The 16,199-nt window shown below is 44.3% G+C and overlaps 1 protein-coding gene across 1 annotated transcript; it reads left to right on the top strand.

Moving 5' to 3' along the window:
- The first annotated feature begins 1,278 nt into the window (after window positions 1–1,278).
- On the top strand, window positions 1,279–12,682 carry LOC136581717 (protein kinase C delta type-like). Its single transcript, XM_066582341.1, has 8 exons — window positions 1,279–1,717; window positions 1,852–1,955; window positions 3,703–3,876; window positions 5,997–6,088; window positions 7,904–8,042; window positions 11,907–12,098; window positions 12,192–12,391; window positions 12,604–12,682. Exons 1-8 carry the CDS (start codon window positions 1,279–1,281, stop codon window positions 12,680–12,682), a joined length of 1,419 nt encoding a protein of 472 aa, XP_066438438.1.
- Window positions 12,683–16,199: the final 3,517 nt, after the last annotated feature.

The raw sequence follows: 16,199 nt of genomic DNA, 5'->3' as shown, positions 1-16,199 counted from the left end.
CATCTCACACACACAGCAAGTGTACACACAGCCCTAAACTGGAAGAAAGGACCCTGCAGTAAATGTGGATTATCAGTGCTTGTTTTGTGCTCATACATTTAGCATAGCTTGTTCCCCACATCTCTATGGAGAGTCTGTCACCATTCCTGACATGTCTGTTTTAGTAAATACTTTCATTCCGCATAAAACAAAAAGATTTGGACTTGATTTTTGTAGGATTGCCACTCCTGGGGTAGGGACCAAAAACTTTGAAAATCTATTTCTTGTGGTTCTGGTGATTGGGGTCTCTCGCTCCTCTACCTTCCTTCCAAATATTTTGTCTTAGTTCTTTCTTTCCTCTTGTAATAACAATTGTATTACTCAGCTGTATATTTTTGCCTGGCCTTTCACTTCCATTCCCATATTCTAGTTGAAATCCCTCCTGATGAGTGTAGCAAGGTGCCTTAGTGATTCGCTCCTTGTCGTGTGTTGGGACTTACGGCAATTAGTTAACAACAAGGTTAAATGACTTATATCTGCATAGGGTCACATACATGCAGGTTATGTGACCAGGTTAGTAAATCCGCTAATTGTATCTGGGCCCTAATGCCCAAACACCCCTTTGTCATATAAGGAGAGAGCAGAACTATAAATGGTCAGTAATGACTGGTGGGCGCCTGAGCTTCGATAGAAGGGCTCAAGAGCTTTAAGCTATGTTTCTGAATTCTGCCAGACCTCTTGGGTTATGCCGAGTAAGTGAACATTATATACAATCTCATAGTGGCTCGGCAATTGACAGGTCTCCTTCAGGCCTGTGGTGACTGGCAGTTTAAGTCATATAACTGGTACTCAACAGACACAGCCATAGGTATCCATTGACTGTGAATTCTCAGTGTATCTGCAACGATGCAAAAAGTGAATTCTTTTGCTACTTTGTTGCAGTTTACAACAGTAGTGCAATAATCCCAATAAATGAAGACCAAGGCAGTCGTGATTCTGTTGTGCAACTTTCCCCATTCACTTTTTTGGAGTGCAGTTGTGTTTGTTCACATGGAGAAATCTTGAGCTTCCCCAGCAATAGTTCTAGTGTCACCTCAAGACTTTCAATGATGTTACAGAGCCATGTGGCTGCTGATGGTAGAACCTGAAGTGATGTCATACTGCTTTCTGATGTCGCATAATTCTAGACTGAACGGTTCGGACAGTTTGATTTCCTCAGTGGATCTTCACCAATTGCAGTGTGAAGGTGCATTTTTTTTCTTGCGATTAGCGAACTTTTGCTTGTGATTTATTCACAACATGAGTATTAGAGACAGAAAGAAAAGAAAAATGATAGAAGAGATCAGTAGTGGAAGGAGCAGGGAAGGTCTCTTATCTGAGAACAGAGATGTCCCTCATGACACCAGAGTGGACCTCAACCTCCCCAATAAGACATCTTTAGGGAGCAACATCAAGGCCTCAGGTTCTCTCAGAAAGCGAAGAGAGACAACCAGGACCCCAGGAATGGGGATCAGAGAAGAGGCCCCTTCTAAAAGAAGAAGGTGTGACGGCACAGGAAAGGGTAAGGCCAAACCTAATGACTTGGCCCTTAACAGCCCCAAAAAAGGGGAGACTAGTGCCATAAAAAGAAAGCGCGAAGAAAAACAAGATTTCTTCGCTGGAGCTAAAGTAGACAGACCGTCCGGCAAAATGATGGCCAAAAAACCAAGACAGGATGGCAACCCTCAGCCAACAGCAAGTAAGACAGGTAGTTAGGATGAACCAATATGCCAACTAATAAATGGTCCATTGACATTATGGTGTCTACTGGGAATCACAGACAAATTCTTGCTAGATTGATGTTTCACCAGTTTGCCCTCTTTGTCTCCCCAGAAGGCTCAGTCCAGTCAGCCACCATATCATCGGATGCAACCAACTCTCTATCCTTGAAACGTTTTGCCTACCACCGTAAAATTGGAAGCGGATCTTTTGGCGAGGTGTGTGATTTTTCTTTTATCCCTGACTAATTTATATACACTGACCGACACTCACATTGAGAGGATTTAAAGGGGTTGTCCACTTTAGATAATCCCTTTTAGGTTGACATTTACCACAACATTAGGCTGATCACAGGGTATCCCTCTGCTGGGACTCCCCAGTGATCAGCTGCAATTGTGGGGGAACCTGTCAGCAAGTGTTTAATTCCCCTGCAGCGGTTCCACAGGTGAAATGAAGCATTGCATGGATGGTGTCCATTGAAATGATCAAGGACTGCAAAACAGGAAAAACTATTATTATTTTACATCATTTTGTTTAAAATCTGTAGCTGCAGTTACTTCAGTGTTTACTTTCCTGCAGTCTTTTGATACATAGAATGTGTATATATACTATTCACACAGACAGACATCTTAGACGTTTCTTCTCAGGGCTAAGGTCGTCTGCACATGGGTGCGTCGGATTCCACAGGCAGAATCACACAGAGGCCTGGCAGCAGCGGCGTCTTTGTGACCTACTTTCGGTTTGCTTCATCTGTACTGTGGATGGTCCGCACAGATATTTTTTAAATTCCTGCTTTTCCCGCAAAATCCTGAAATGTTAATTGCAGAAGGGTCGGACAGCTTCCGTTAACTTCAATGGAGAATGCTGTGATTTTTCCTCCGTGAGCGAAAACTGGGAAATCACTTTTCCATGGCATACTATAGAGGGTATTTGCTGCAGAACCCGGAAGTGAACGCCCACTCTGGATTCCGCAGCAAAAGTCCGCCCGTGGGCATGCACCTTAAATCATTCTTTTTAATCTTTCCGTGGAACCAAGATCATTCTTGTCTCATATTAGTGTTATTACTCTTCTTTGTAACTTTTCTAACTTCAGGCATCCTTTCTATGAACGTAACTTTATATTCTAGATGAGGCTGCACTCGTTTTTGTGAAGTGGTCCTACATCCCTGTTCCATGAATCCATATCTCTTAATACATGAGTATCCTGCTGGCATGGGAAGCAGCAGATTGACATTGCCCTGTTATTTAGTCTGTGATCTACAAGTACACCCAGAGCCTTCTTTATAGCTACATAATTCTAATACATATAGTGTATGTACATTATCAGTACCAGATGCAGAACTTGACATTTATGCACACTGAACCTTATTTACCAAGTGGATGCCCAAATGCTCAGTGTGCAAGTGGTCTGTTACTTATGAACAGCTTCCATGGACTGCAATAGGGTTTTGCCTACATGTGGTTTACCAAAATATGAGATCCTACCTTTAAATTGTGATAATAATTCTAATGCAATCCGCATAAAAAAGAACCTCTCTGGATTGCACATCCAACCCGATTAGCAGTCACAGGATCATACTGTTGGGGCCCCTTAAAAAGTAACCTTTATTGATATGTAGTAAAATATATTGTGGTAGCAATGAATTAAAAAGATCAGAGTCTGAATATAGTGTGAAGAGTGTAACTGCTGCTATACCCCTGATGATGCCAGAGTCCTGGTGAAACATGTTGGGGAAGCTGGTCTTTTAGCACAGAGCCTCTTGTAGTCAATCCTGCTATACGTATGTCAGACTCCGTTTATCACACATGCTGGCAGTTTATACAGGCATCTAATGCCCAAAGATTGCGTTCACAGGATCACAACTCCAATTTTTTAACTCCCAGCAAGTTCAGATTGAGTTGGGGTTTGATATGGATTAGGGATTTGCTCTCAGTTAAATTGATTTATCTTTGCTCCTCATTTAGGTTATCCTGGTCTGCGATGCGGTCAGCAGACGTCGTCTGGCAGTCAAGATATTAGAGAAGAGGTCACTACTGAATGGCAACAAAACAGCAGCAGCACATGATGAAAAATTGGTGCTGCAGATTGCATCAAGGAACCCCTTCCTCTGCGGGTCTTATGCCACTTTGCAGACAGCAGTAAGAGCTTAAATCTCTTCCATTGAATCCTTTTACCATTTTAGGGGTACGTTCACACGGGGCCGGAGCACTGCAGAATATCTGCTGTGAAAAGTTCCGTGAAAATTCTGCAGAGTTTCTGCATAAAAACCTAGGTCAAAATCTGCACAGTAGGTGTGGATTTTTACCAGGAATAGCGGCATATCTGCATCGTTCCCCATACCTCGTAATACATGGCGCTGTAAGCGCACCCCGGCACAGGCCCCACGGCGGCCTTTAGTGGGCGCCAAGCCGTTGGTCAGGTGACACAGAACTGGAATCATCTAACCACTGGCTCGGCGCTCACTAAAGGCTACTGGGGACCTCTACCAAGGTGCGCTGGCAGCGCCATGTATTCTGAGGTGAGGGAGAATAATGCAGCTGATAAAATCAGCTGGGTATTTGCAGCTGCTTCCCGGTCGAAATCTGCACCTAGGTATGGATTTAAATACAGTTTTTTATGTGGAAATGTTGCAGAATTTGCTGCGTAATTTTGCGCAGTGGACATTACGCAGCATTTACGGCCCATATGAACGTACACTTAACCCATATATAATCACTTGGCTCCTAGTACAAGATAGCAAGCATATTACAATGCCTCTCCAGTTCTCAAAGGGATGGGACTTATGCACTTGTGCTCCAAAAGGAGAGATTCTAGGAGTTTTTGTAGGGTCCTAAAATGGAGATACAACAGATAGAAAATACAATATGTAAAATAGAAACCTAAAACAAACCTCAAGATACATCGTATGGGGTCACATCTTATACAGAGATTTCCATGTGTACAGTGATGTAATATGCTAAATTGTCATTTGAAGCAGTCAGCAAGTTTGTCACCCATGCTCTGGATAATTCTTCAATAGTTGATTGTCCGGGGTTTGCCACTTGGAACCCTAGGTGATCAGCTGTTTGCTGAGTAACTGTCAGTGTGCCTGGAGCCAGATCGCAACAGCCCTGTGCACACTATGACGGCCCAGTGTAGCAGTTTCGAGCAGTGGGTTGGAGTCTCAGGGGTAATAGCAGCAGGTCTGGAGAGTAGTCGGGGAAGAACCAGGAGTCAGCAACCGGAGGTTTCAGTTTGCAGTACAGATGGATGAGGCGGGTAGCGTAGTCAGAAGGGAAGCTAGAGGTCGGTATCAGAAGGTCTCAGTTAAATCACAGAGGAGCAGGCAGAAATAGAGCTTGATCAAACCTGTCCCTGCATACATTGCGTGATTATTGAGCTCCAAGGCTTATTTGAGAGCGTAATTAGCGGCAGGGTGGAGCCAGGAACTAAACTAGCAAAAACATAGAACAAGGCTAGGAATGGAGGGGAACTTGTCCAAAGGTTTGGATGGCTCATCAGAGAGAGCCGGAAGTCCCAAGTTTGAGTACCGACACCCAGGTATTGTAGGCACGATTCACATTAAAATCAATACAAATACTAACCTGCAGTGTCTCTGTATAGCTGATCCTGAGTGGAATTGTACAAACTCTTTAACCCTTTCATCCCCAAGTCATGCAGTTACATCCTGGGCATGCGGGACCAAACATACAATAACCAACCGTCATAAACTCACCTCTCCCCGCTGTGTCTTGTGATGGTGCTCGGTACCCCATGGGCTGCAGTCAAAATCAGAGCTCAGCATTGGATAACTGTTTATGACAATTTGTTGATATAACTTGGACAACATCTTTAAGGGATTAAGGATCTAGTCTGCATTAAAGCAGTTATTCCACCTTAAAAACTTATCATCTATCTGATTGGTGGGCTCCTACCTCTGGGTCCCCAGCACAAGAACGGAGGTCCCAAATCCTCTTGAATGAATGGAGCGTCAGTCGTGTGTGCTCTACTGCTCATCACTTTTCATCTGTATGGGAGGGCTAGAGATGTCAGTGTCTTGTGACAATAAGGGTCTCGGAGATGACACCCCCATTTTCCCCCGGTCTTTAGCTTACAGACACTTATCATTTTTCCTTTGGATAGGTGATAACTTTTTATGAGGACAGCAGTGTAAAATGGGAGATCCAAGTTTGAGGAACATCCCAAGACCTCTGGACTATTTAATTCACCATTGACTATGAATGATGTTTTTGATGTAATGTTCTTGTCTCTTCCACAGCAATATCTCCTTTATGTAATGGATTACATGGCTGGAGGAGATCTCGCTCAACTTATTAAGGATAAAGCCCCATTTAAGATTCATACCACCAGGTAAGGGAGGTGTATTAGGTTTATAGAAAAGCTCCGCCTTATTGGGGTTGCAATAGTTTCTAGACAGTGGTAATCTGTGAACTTGGACAACCCACCATCCATATTCAGTACAAAGGGGCCATAGCGCTCAGTGATATACCTGTTTGACTTCATTGACCTAGGTCGGGCTAATGCTTGGGATTTCCAATATGGCTACCATCGCCATCTACCTTTCCCAAGCTCCTGGACAGGAGGTCTTTGCCGTTCTTCAACAATACATCCTCCCTATGATTGCATCTATTGAATAAGTGAAATGTTTTTCTCTCTTCCCTATCAGAATCTTCACTGCTGAACTTACCTGCGGACTGCAATTTCTCCACTCAAAGGGAATTATTCACCGGTAATAAAGTTTTAATGATTTATAATGTTATCGAGGGTGGGATCACTTCACTATTTTACAACTCTACTATATGAAGCCACACCCACTGGAGGGTCACCAGCTGTAGATCACTACATCACAACCTCTGGAGGACATAGTCAGTAAAGGGTTTAGATGTGACTCTTGCCTCTTAGTGGTGATGTGCTGTATTGCATCTGGGATTACTGCTGATATGCACATTTATGTACGCAGATACTGGTTAGCCATAATATTAAAACCAACTGCCTAGTATTGTGTAGGTCCCCCTCATACTGCCAAAATAGCTCTGACCCATTGGGACATGGATTCCACAAGAACACTGAAGGCGTCTTGTGGTATCTTGCAAAAAAAAAAAGCAGATCGTGTAAGTTGTGAGGTGTGGCCTCCATGGATTGCGAAACTTGTTCAGTTTGAGGAAGTGGACAAAGTGTTCAAAGTGCTGACTTGCCCTCCAAATTCCCCAGATGTCAGTGTGGCCGGGTGTATTATCCTGCTGAAATAGGGCACTGCTGGTAGGCATTATTGCTGGCATGAAGGGGGTACTAGTCTGTCCGATGGTTAGATAGGTGGTATGTGTCATAGTAACATCCGCAGGAAGGCCAAGGCATGAGATGACCCGGCAGAATATTATCCAGAGCATCACGCTGCTTCCACTGGCTTATCTTTCCATAGTGCATCCTTGTGCCATCTCTTGCACAGGTAAATGATGCACCCGGTCATCCAAATGATATAAAACATGAATCCTCAGGCCAGGACTTTTTCTTCCATTCTCCATAGACCAGTTCTGATGCTCACATGCCTGTTGTACACCTTTTCGGAGGTAGACAGCGGTGAGCATGGGCATTCTAACCAGTTTGCAGTTACGGAGTGCCAAACACTGCCAACTATGATCATCTCTGACATCTTTCTATTATAGCCAGCAGGAACTTTATCATTAATTGGTTCTACAATTACTCTTCTGTGGAAGCGACCAGAAGGGTTAGGCCGGCTGCAGACGGGTGGGATTTCCGCCACTGAAAGCTGCCATAGGATTGCGTTAACAAATGCAATCCTATGCAGACGGCCGCGGTTTGGCCACACGAAATCAAACAAACCGCGGCATGCCCTATTTCTGTGCGGAATGCACCACAAGTCCTGCCGATCTGGAGATGCTCTGACCCCATCACTACACATCACAAATGGGTTCTTAGCTGAGACACTTGCCCATTTTCCTGCTTGTAGAACATCAACTTCAAGAACTGACTTGTTTCCTGATAGGCGCCATTGTCACCAGACTATCACTTATTCGCTTCTCCTGTTGGTGGCTTTAATGTTATCGCTCATCACTGTATATAAAGGCAGATACATTCACAATATTTCTGTACATTTCTCTGTATAAAACATTCTGTCTAATAACTGAATTTTTAACTTTTTTCTAGGGACTTAAAACCATCAAATATTTTTCTAGACGCCGCTGGCCATACTAAAATAGGCGATTTCGGCATTTCAAAGATGAATGTATTTGCAGATAATAAAATATCTGGATATGCAGGAACCCTAAAATATGTGGCTCCTGAGGTAAGCCAAGCCATTCACTTTATACACCGAGCAATGTATTCAGTTTATGTTTAAAATATTTTACATTTTAACTGCTTCATGACCACCCATTATAAATTGACATCGGCGTTGCCTGGGGTCTGTGCAGTAGCGACGTAAATTTAAGTGCTGCTTTTGGGTGATTGCGGCTCCCTACAACAGGTAAAACATCTGAAACAAACGGTTAATGACAGACCGTGGTAAGAGAGCATTCATCTGGACTGATTGGTTCAGGTCCCAGTGACGTCATCACTGACAGCCAATCACAGCGCTGAGTGGGAAAGTTTGTTGTAGTAACAAACTTTTCTGGGATGTTAGCAGGAACAGCATCACTCTCTCCTAGTTTAAAGGTGAATCCCTTTGTGGATCCACGTCAAAATCTGTTTAAAAATCAGCATGAGTGATGTAATGCCGAATTTGACACAGATTTTGGTGCACAATTTCTGCAACAGAAAATTTGCACCAATTCTGCTGCGTGTGAGCTTGTGCTTACATTAATTCATTACATCAATTTAATTATATCAGTTAATTTAAATTAATCATCAATGTCATTTATGTAGTTCAAATTGTAATTCAACTATTAGGGCTCCCACACAACGTGAATGTCATGGGGACTTTCTAATGTTAAAAACGCAGCGCAGGTTTGTGCTTTGCGATTTTTCTGCAATGCGTTTTTATCATTAGAAAGTCCCATTGACATTTGCGTTAAAAAAACACAGATGTGGGGGAGCCCTAAATATTAATAATAATAATTTATTTGTATAGTGCCAACATATTCCGCAGCGCTTGCATAGATAGACAGGGGGGATACAGAAAGACAAAAGTACAAAAATTACAGAACCACGGTTACATAGTAATCAGTTGATGGAAACAATAGGTGCGGGTCCTGCTCTAACGAGCTTACATACTACGAATAGTGGGGTGATACAGAAGGTAAAGGGGCTGGAGATGTGCATGGTATGGCGAGGTGGAGAGTGAGGGGTGATCTACACATAGACAATGGTCAGACATTTAGCTGTGTGACGGCAGAAGCAGTATGACTGCAGGAGCGGTTTATGATGGTTAGCAGGGATTGCAGTCAGTAGGTCAGGGAGCATGTTATCAGGCGGAGTACAGAGGGGTTTGTTTAGGGTATGCGGTATGCCTCCCTGAAGAGGTGCGTTTTTAGAGCACGCCTGAAGTTCTGCGAGTCCTGGATTGCTCGGGTAGCCTTTGGTAGTGTGTTCCAGAGGACCGGTGCTGCTCTGGAGAAGTCTTGGAGGCGGTAATGAGAAGTTCGAATTAAAGGGGCGCTCAGTCTGGTTTCGTTAGCAGAGTGGAGAGCCCGGGCTGGTTGATGGATTGAGATGAGGGAGGCGATATAGGGGGGCGCTGCACTGTGGAGGGCTTTGTGGATGAAGGTAGCGAGTTTAAATTGAATTCTGTATTTAACGGGCAGCCAGTGCAGTGATTGGCACAGGGCAGAGGCATCCGAGTAGCGGCTGGACAGGAAGATGAGCCTGGCTGCCACATTTAGGATGGATAGGGTAGAGTCTGGTGCAGGGGAGGCCAATCAGCAACAAGTTGCAATAATCGAGCCGGGAGTGGATGAGGGCAACAGTAAGCGTTTTTAACGTGTCCACAGTGAGAAAAGAGCGGATTCTTGTGATGCTCTTGAGGTGCAGCTGACAGGTTCGGGCCAGAAATTGGATGTAGGGAGTAAAAGAGAGATCAGAATCGAATATGACCCCAAGGCAGCGGGCATGTTGTCTAGGAGTTATGGTGGCGCCACACACTGAGATGGAGATGTCAGGATGAGGTCGGTTAGTGGAGGGTGATAATACCAGTAAGTCAGTTTTAGAGAGGTTTAGTTTTAAGTAGAGAGAGGACATAGTGTTAGAGACAGCGGACAGACAGTCGGTGAGGTTTTGGAAGAAAGGTGCAGAGATGTCATGGGAAGAGGTGTATAGCTGGGTGTCATCAGCATACAGGGGGTATTGGAGGCCAAATCTCCTGATGGTTTGTCCAATAGGGGCTGTGTAGATAGAGAAAAGGAGGGGCTGAGGACTGAGCCCTGGGGGACCCCAACAGCAAGGGGAAGAGGAGGGGAGGTAGAGCCAGCAAAGGAGACACTGAAAGAGCGGTCAGATAGGTAGGAGGAGAACCAGGAGAGAGCAGTGTCCTTTAGGCCGATGGAGCGTAGCATACTGAGGAGGAGTTTGTGGTCAACAGTGTCAAATGCTGCGGAGAGGTCGAGGAGGATCAGTAGGGAGTAGTCGCCCCTCGATTTGGCTGTCAGTAGGTCATTGGATACCCTTGTAAGGGCAGTTTCTGTTGAGTGTTGAGGTCAGAAGCCAGACTGTAGGGGGTCTAGGAGTGAGTGCTCTGATAGGTAGCTTACAAGGCGGGAGTAAACCAGGCGTTCTAGTAGTTTGGAGATGAATGGGAGGTTTGAGATGGGTCGGTAATTGGCAGCATCAGTCGCGTCCAGAGTCTGCTTCTTTAGCAGTGGGGATATGATGGCATGTTTGAAAGAAGAGGGAAAGATGCCAGAGGTCAGAGAGAGGTTGAATATAGTGGTGAGCTGGGAGATGACCACTGGGGAGAGGGATCCGAGGAGGTGTGAGGGGAGGGGGTCGCTAGCGCAGGTGGTGGGGCGAGCAGAGAAGAGCAATTTGGAGACTTCTTCCTCTGTTGCTGGTCTCAGTACAGACAGTGAGCAGGAGCTAGATGCAGTGCTGACAAGACTAGGGTCAGGGCTAGTCTGAGATTGGGAAGTTATTTCCTGACGGATGTCATTATTGTATTGTATTGTATTAAAAACAATATATATCAGAATTTTAAAAATTAATTTAAAATGGGTAAGCCTCTTAAATTGCCCAGAAAGGTGTGACAATCTTCAAATGTACTTCCAAAATAAAGTAAATAAGTGGAAATATATACCCATAAAGAGGGAGTGGCCTATATTCCTACTCTTTCAAGCTTACACAGCCAGTGAATAACAGGACGTGGTCCGCATCATTTATGAAGTCTGATGCGGCGCATGCACAATACTGCATAATTGGACACAGTCGTGCTTTTATAGCGCAGGTTGCCTGACGCACGTATGATTGCGTGGAACTTGAAATAAGTGCAGGCTGAGTTCCGTTTAATTACGGCAACATCGCACTTGGCCTTGGGGATGGTGTTCCTGTGCTTCAGGATGGGAGATCTCAAACTGTGGATGTTAAGCTTTTGCAGTCTGAACACGGGCTTGCTGAAGATCTTTGGAGTATAGGTTAACGCTGGAAATCTTGCGAGATGGTAGTGGTCTCTCGCGCATGTAGACGCCGGCTGTAAGTATGACAAAGATTCCGACATGCGGTGTTCTGACTCGGGCCATATTCTATTGAAGATGACATGAGATATCAAGCTGCTGCACCTGCCGCTCCCTCTTTACGGATATTGTGTACATCTAGGTGTGGGTGGTTTAGCTTTTAAGTGTCTGTTTTGATAGGTTCACTATTTGTATTAAGAGATGTGTATAGTGTTTTGTAATTAGCTTGACAAAGACCACTATGGTAGTCGAAACGTTGTCTGTCTATGTGGAGTAAATAAAGATACATCATACAGATGTGAAGAATTCCCTGCACCTTTTTTGCTGCCTAATGTGCATATCTATTGGAATTTCTGTGGATTTTGGACTCCAATCCTATAATTGAGCGTGAAATGCCTGACGCCTCCCAGAAGCGGGTATATGGTTGTGCTGCTGACACTGCTGTTTCAAGTGTTCGCTCCATCTCATGGTTTCTTATAAGACGGGGATCCTCATGTAGAGTGTACAATGCACTGATTTTTCCCTCCTCTTCCTCTTTGATGCTCCAACAGGTCATTCTTGGAAAACAATATGATAGAGCTGTGGACTACTTTTCCTTAGGAGTCATTGTGTACGAAATGGCAACAGGAAAATACATTTTTTACAAATGTAGGGACAGGATGCAGTTGCGCAAATCCATTGTGCAAGACGATCCAGAATTCCTTCTAGTGTTGAATCGGCAAATAAGGGATGTCCTAGAACATGTGAGTGCACTTATATGATAATAGGTGGGCAGGAAGAAGAGGTGATGGTTGAGGGCACCAAGCTTGATTGCTTCTTTTTGAATCTTTCCTCAGCTCCTTTGTAAATGTCCTGAAGACCGCCTGACCTTTGTCCAACACATGAGAAAACATCACATGTTTAAGGGGATTGACTGGATGTCTTTAGAGTCCGGCAAAACATCTCCAGCACTCCAAATGAAGGTACCTAACTCATCGGGCTCTGTTTTAGGGAGGGCGGCCAAGAAGGGTAAAAAGCGAGGTGCAAATCTTGTGAAGTACTTGACATTGCTGTACATAGAGCCAGGAAGGTGCTGCTTGATACCACTACCTCTACGTACCTCTTTCCAGGGGCCCCCTAGCAGGATGCATTGTCTTTATGGTAGGAGTCTAAGTCTACCTCTAGGGGTAACGTCCGCCACCTCCAGGCTTTTTACAGGAATTTGCTGCAGATACCAGTGAGCGCTAACTAAACTCTATATTGTCACAGAAACAAGCGCAGTTTACGTCCTACAACGTTCCCCTTGCTGTGGTCCTGGATACTAGAGAAGCACGGATGCATCCATTAACAGCTGAGGAGCAAAGACATTTCCAGGACTTCACCTACATCAGCAGGCGGTGGACAAATCTACAGAAGAAAGATCAGGCAAAATCAGCGACACCGTCCACTAGTCGCCCTGTAGAGAGAATTACTGTGAACACACAGGTGAGTCGCTGCGCTCTTAGTACGGGCACAAGCTCTTTCACGGTACATCATGCACTTTTTACATTAAGCCATGCAATTTCTGTTCCCTCACACGGATCGGGCCGGTTAGTGAGCCTCTCAAAGTAACAATGCCCCCTAGTGACTTCCTGACAGTACTACTATACCTCCGAAAAATTACAGTCACCAAATATATACCAGTTCTACACAGTAATAGTTATTACAGTGCAGTTACCTCCAGTGATCACAGGTGATGTCTCCTCTGATTGGAGTTGTCCAGTTTCATTGTATCCTCTGTCTGGACCCAGACTGCCATGAAGACTATTTCCAGCCATGACTTGTCTTTTCATACTCTTCCTACCTTGCTGTCACCCCCAGTACCCTTCTATTTATTCCCCATAGTTGTAGTGCTCCTTCTGTAATTCCACTTATAGTGCCCCCTTTATAGCCCCACTTGATTATAACAATCCCCCCTGTCATGTCACATAATCGTGCACTCCACCACACCCCCTTCTTTCCCACTGAGGTCCGCACTCCGAACGTCGATCCATTAGCAGTAATAACCATCTCTTTTTCCTTACTCTAAGGACTGCCTTGCAACCTGCTTCCTGCACAGCATCACCTGACTCCTTCCCCGACCCTGGACACATTATGTATGCTCAGAGCTGGAGAGCAGGGAGGGGGCAGGTGATACTTTGCACAAAAAGCGCTGTGTGAGTGTTGTGACTGAGAGAAATGTTCACTACTACTAATGCTCCGAGGTTCTGAAACCGAGACCTGATGGTGGGGTGCGGACGGCAATGAATCAGACACCAAATCTGGGACAGTCCAGGAGCATGACAATTGTCATATCATCATGATCTGTCCAATATCACCATCCAAGAGATAAACATTACATATGTGTATTATTAGCCATCTAATGTGTCTACTTCCTTGCATTCTAGCACATTTGAAACAATAATTCTGTGGAAATGGGTTTGGATTTTTGATGGTTTTGTCTGGAAGGGAGGTTTCTACAGCTGAAACCTCCCCCTACTGTGGTCAGTAGAGGCCAACACAAGGCTGAGCACCTGATGTCATTTTAACTTCGTTTTTTTTCGTTCTCACAGCAAACATATACTTCCTCTTCCTCTGTAACATCATCTTCTACATCATCATCTTCGGCTTCTTCAATATCTTCATCATCATCATCATCATCATCATCTTCTTCCAAATCTTCATCATCTTGAATATCATCCCAATTTTTTAACATCGTCAGCAACATCTTTAGCTGCTTTCTCACCATCTGCCGCAACATCGCCACCACCATCTGCCGCATCATCGCCACCACCATCTGCCGCATCATCGCCACCACCATATGCTGCCACAACATCGCCACCACCATCTGCCGCATCATCGCCACCACCATATGCTGCCACAACATCACCACCACCATCTGCAGCATCCTCATCCGAATGAAGACCGTGACCTCTTCATTTAGGTGAACAGTCACAATGCCGGGAATTGGACCATACCAATCCTGGACAACTACTGTAAATAAATAGCCACGTGTGAGTGCTATGCAAATATTTCCTATCTGCTGTTGTGTGGGTGAAGAGGAACAGGGGACTCAGGACACGAAGTAATCATACATGATAGATGATAAATTGGCAAATTGCTTTCCAAATTGCTGCAAACAGATTGTGTTGGACCTGAAAAAAAATGGACATGAAAAAACTGCCACAGGCAAAGCAAGAACAATGGCCATCCTTCTGCAAGAGCCCACATCGTAGCAATGAGCGTCTGTTACTGGAGAGCTGGGTAAGTCAAATTACTTTTGGGTGGATACTGGCTTCACATTAATAGCACTTGTACAAGATCCAGTTGCTGTGTTTTCTCAATAAGGATGATCCCGATCACCATTTTGAATTAGCAAAATGGGTGTCACAGCAATTGCAATGGAACCCACATTTCACAGAGACGGCCCTTTTTAGTGATAAAGCAAACTTTACGTGAATGGGGAGATGAACAAATAAAACCTTGGCAACTGGTCTGAAACAAACCCACCCTAGACAGATCCCTCCAAGGTGGTCCGTACACAGAAAGTTGTGGTATGAGAGAAGATAGTGAGCCCATATTTCATCAATGGTAACCTTAGTGCTACCAAGTAGCCTGGTGGAGTGGCCCTGTGCTCACTGGATCTCACCCCCTCCCCCTTGGACTTCTACCTGTAGGGTGATTTCAAGTGAAAATCCACATGCCACAGCGGATCTTGGATGCCTGCACAAGTATTTCTGCATCCTGAATGGAAGAAGTGGATAGCCCTGATGATTTGATATAATAAGGAGCGTATTCTGGTAATAGGTTGAAATAACTTTGGCAGTAATAAAGGTACGTGTCATTTAAGCAAGATTTAGATTCCCCATGAATTTCTTTATTGGATACATATGTAACATGCACCACTTCCCATTTGAAAATAACAACTTGGTTCCAAGATGGAGGATTTCAAAATGCCCACCTTGTTGCACACCACTTTTCTCAGATTTGGCCCCTTTTTCTTAGCTAGATGGCACACACAGGATAGCGTTCCCAACCACTGTTCTCCATTTATTCTGGTGTCTCCATACCTTTGGAGCACCCTGTATATGGATAGATGATAAATAGATTCTTATGAAAAAAATTTTGGTGGGAACCTACAACCAAAAATGAGCACTTCATAGTTTGTTCACTTGGAGACACAAAAATATTACCAGAAAATAACTTCCTGCAAATGTTTTGATGGATCCAAAAAGAAATTTATGTACAACTGCATATGTTCCCACAAACTTTATTAGGAAAAAGTGGTGTAAGAATTTTGTACCTTTTTACTCCATAAATGTGACTTTTTAATTTATACCAGCTATTTGCACTTTTTTTTTTTAAATATAGGCAGGGCCGCCCCGACTTGACAAACTTTGGTATACCAGAAACTGGAGTAAATTGTTCCATAATTATAGACTGGTAGAGTTGGAAGGACCTCCAGGGTCATCGGGTCCACCCGAATCTTTTGAGACGAGTGGGCAGGTACTCGCATAAGGCACTACTCGCTCGAGTAGTTTGCCTTAGCGAGTACGCTCGCTCATCTCTAAACACTTCCATTGAAGGAGAACTCACCACCTCCCATGGTAACCTGTTCCACTCATTGATCACCCTCGCTGTCAGAGAGTTTTTTTCTAATATATAATTTGTGTCTCCTCCCTTTCAGTTTCATCCCATTGCTTCAAGTCTTTGCTTGTACAAATTAGAATTGGGCTGATCCCTCTGCACAATGACAGTCCTTCAGATATTTGTAGACAGCTATTAAGTCTCCTCTCAGCATTCTTTTTTGCAAGCTAAACATTCCCAGATCCTTTAACCATTCCTCA

Source organism: Eleutherodactylus coqui, chromosome 11 (genome assembly GCF_035609145.1).
Source record: "Eleutherodactylus coqui strain aEleCoq1 chromosome 11, aEleCoq1.hap1, whole genome shotgun sequence".
NCBI lineage: Eukaryota > Metazoa > Chordata > Amphibia > Anura > Eleutherodactylidae > Eleutherodactylus > Eleutherodactylus coqui.
The sequence above is the reverse complement of the archived record's forward strand: the minus strand, read 5'-3'. Positions and strand labels throughout refer to the sequence as shown.

Bases quoted from the DNA above. Each gene is read 5' to 3' on its own strand.
- LOC136581717 (XM_066582341.1), top strand. From the start codon at position 1,279: ATGAGTATTAGAGACAGAAAGAAAAGAAAAATGATAGAAGAGATCAGT. The intron at 1,718-1,851 runs GTAAGACAGGTA...TTGTCTCCCCAG, and splicing joins CAACCCTCAGCCAACAGCAA to AAGGCTCAGTCCAGTCAGCC. The intron at 1,956-3,702 runs GTGTGTGATTTT...CTCCTCATTTAG, and splicing joins GAAGCGGATCTTTTGGCGAG to GTTATCCTGGTCTGCGATGC.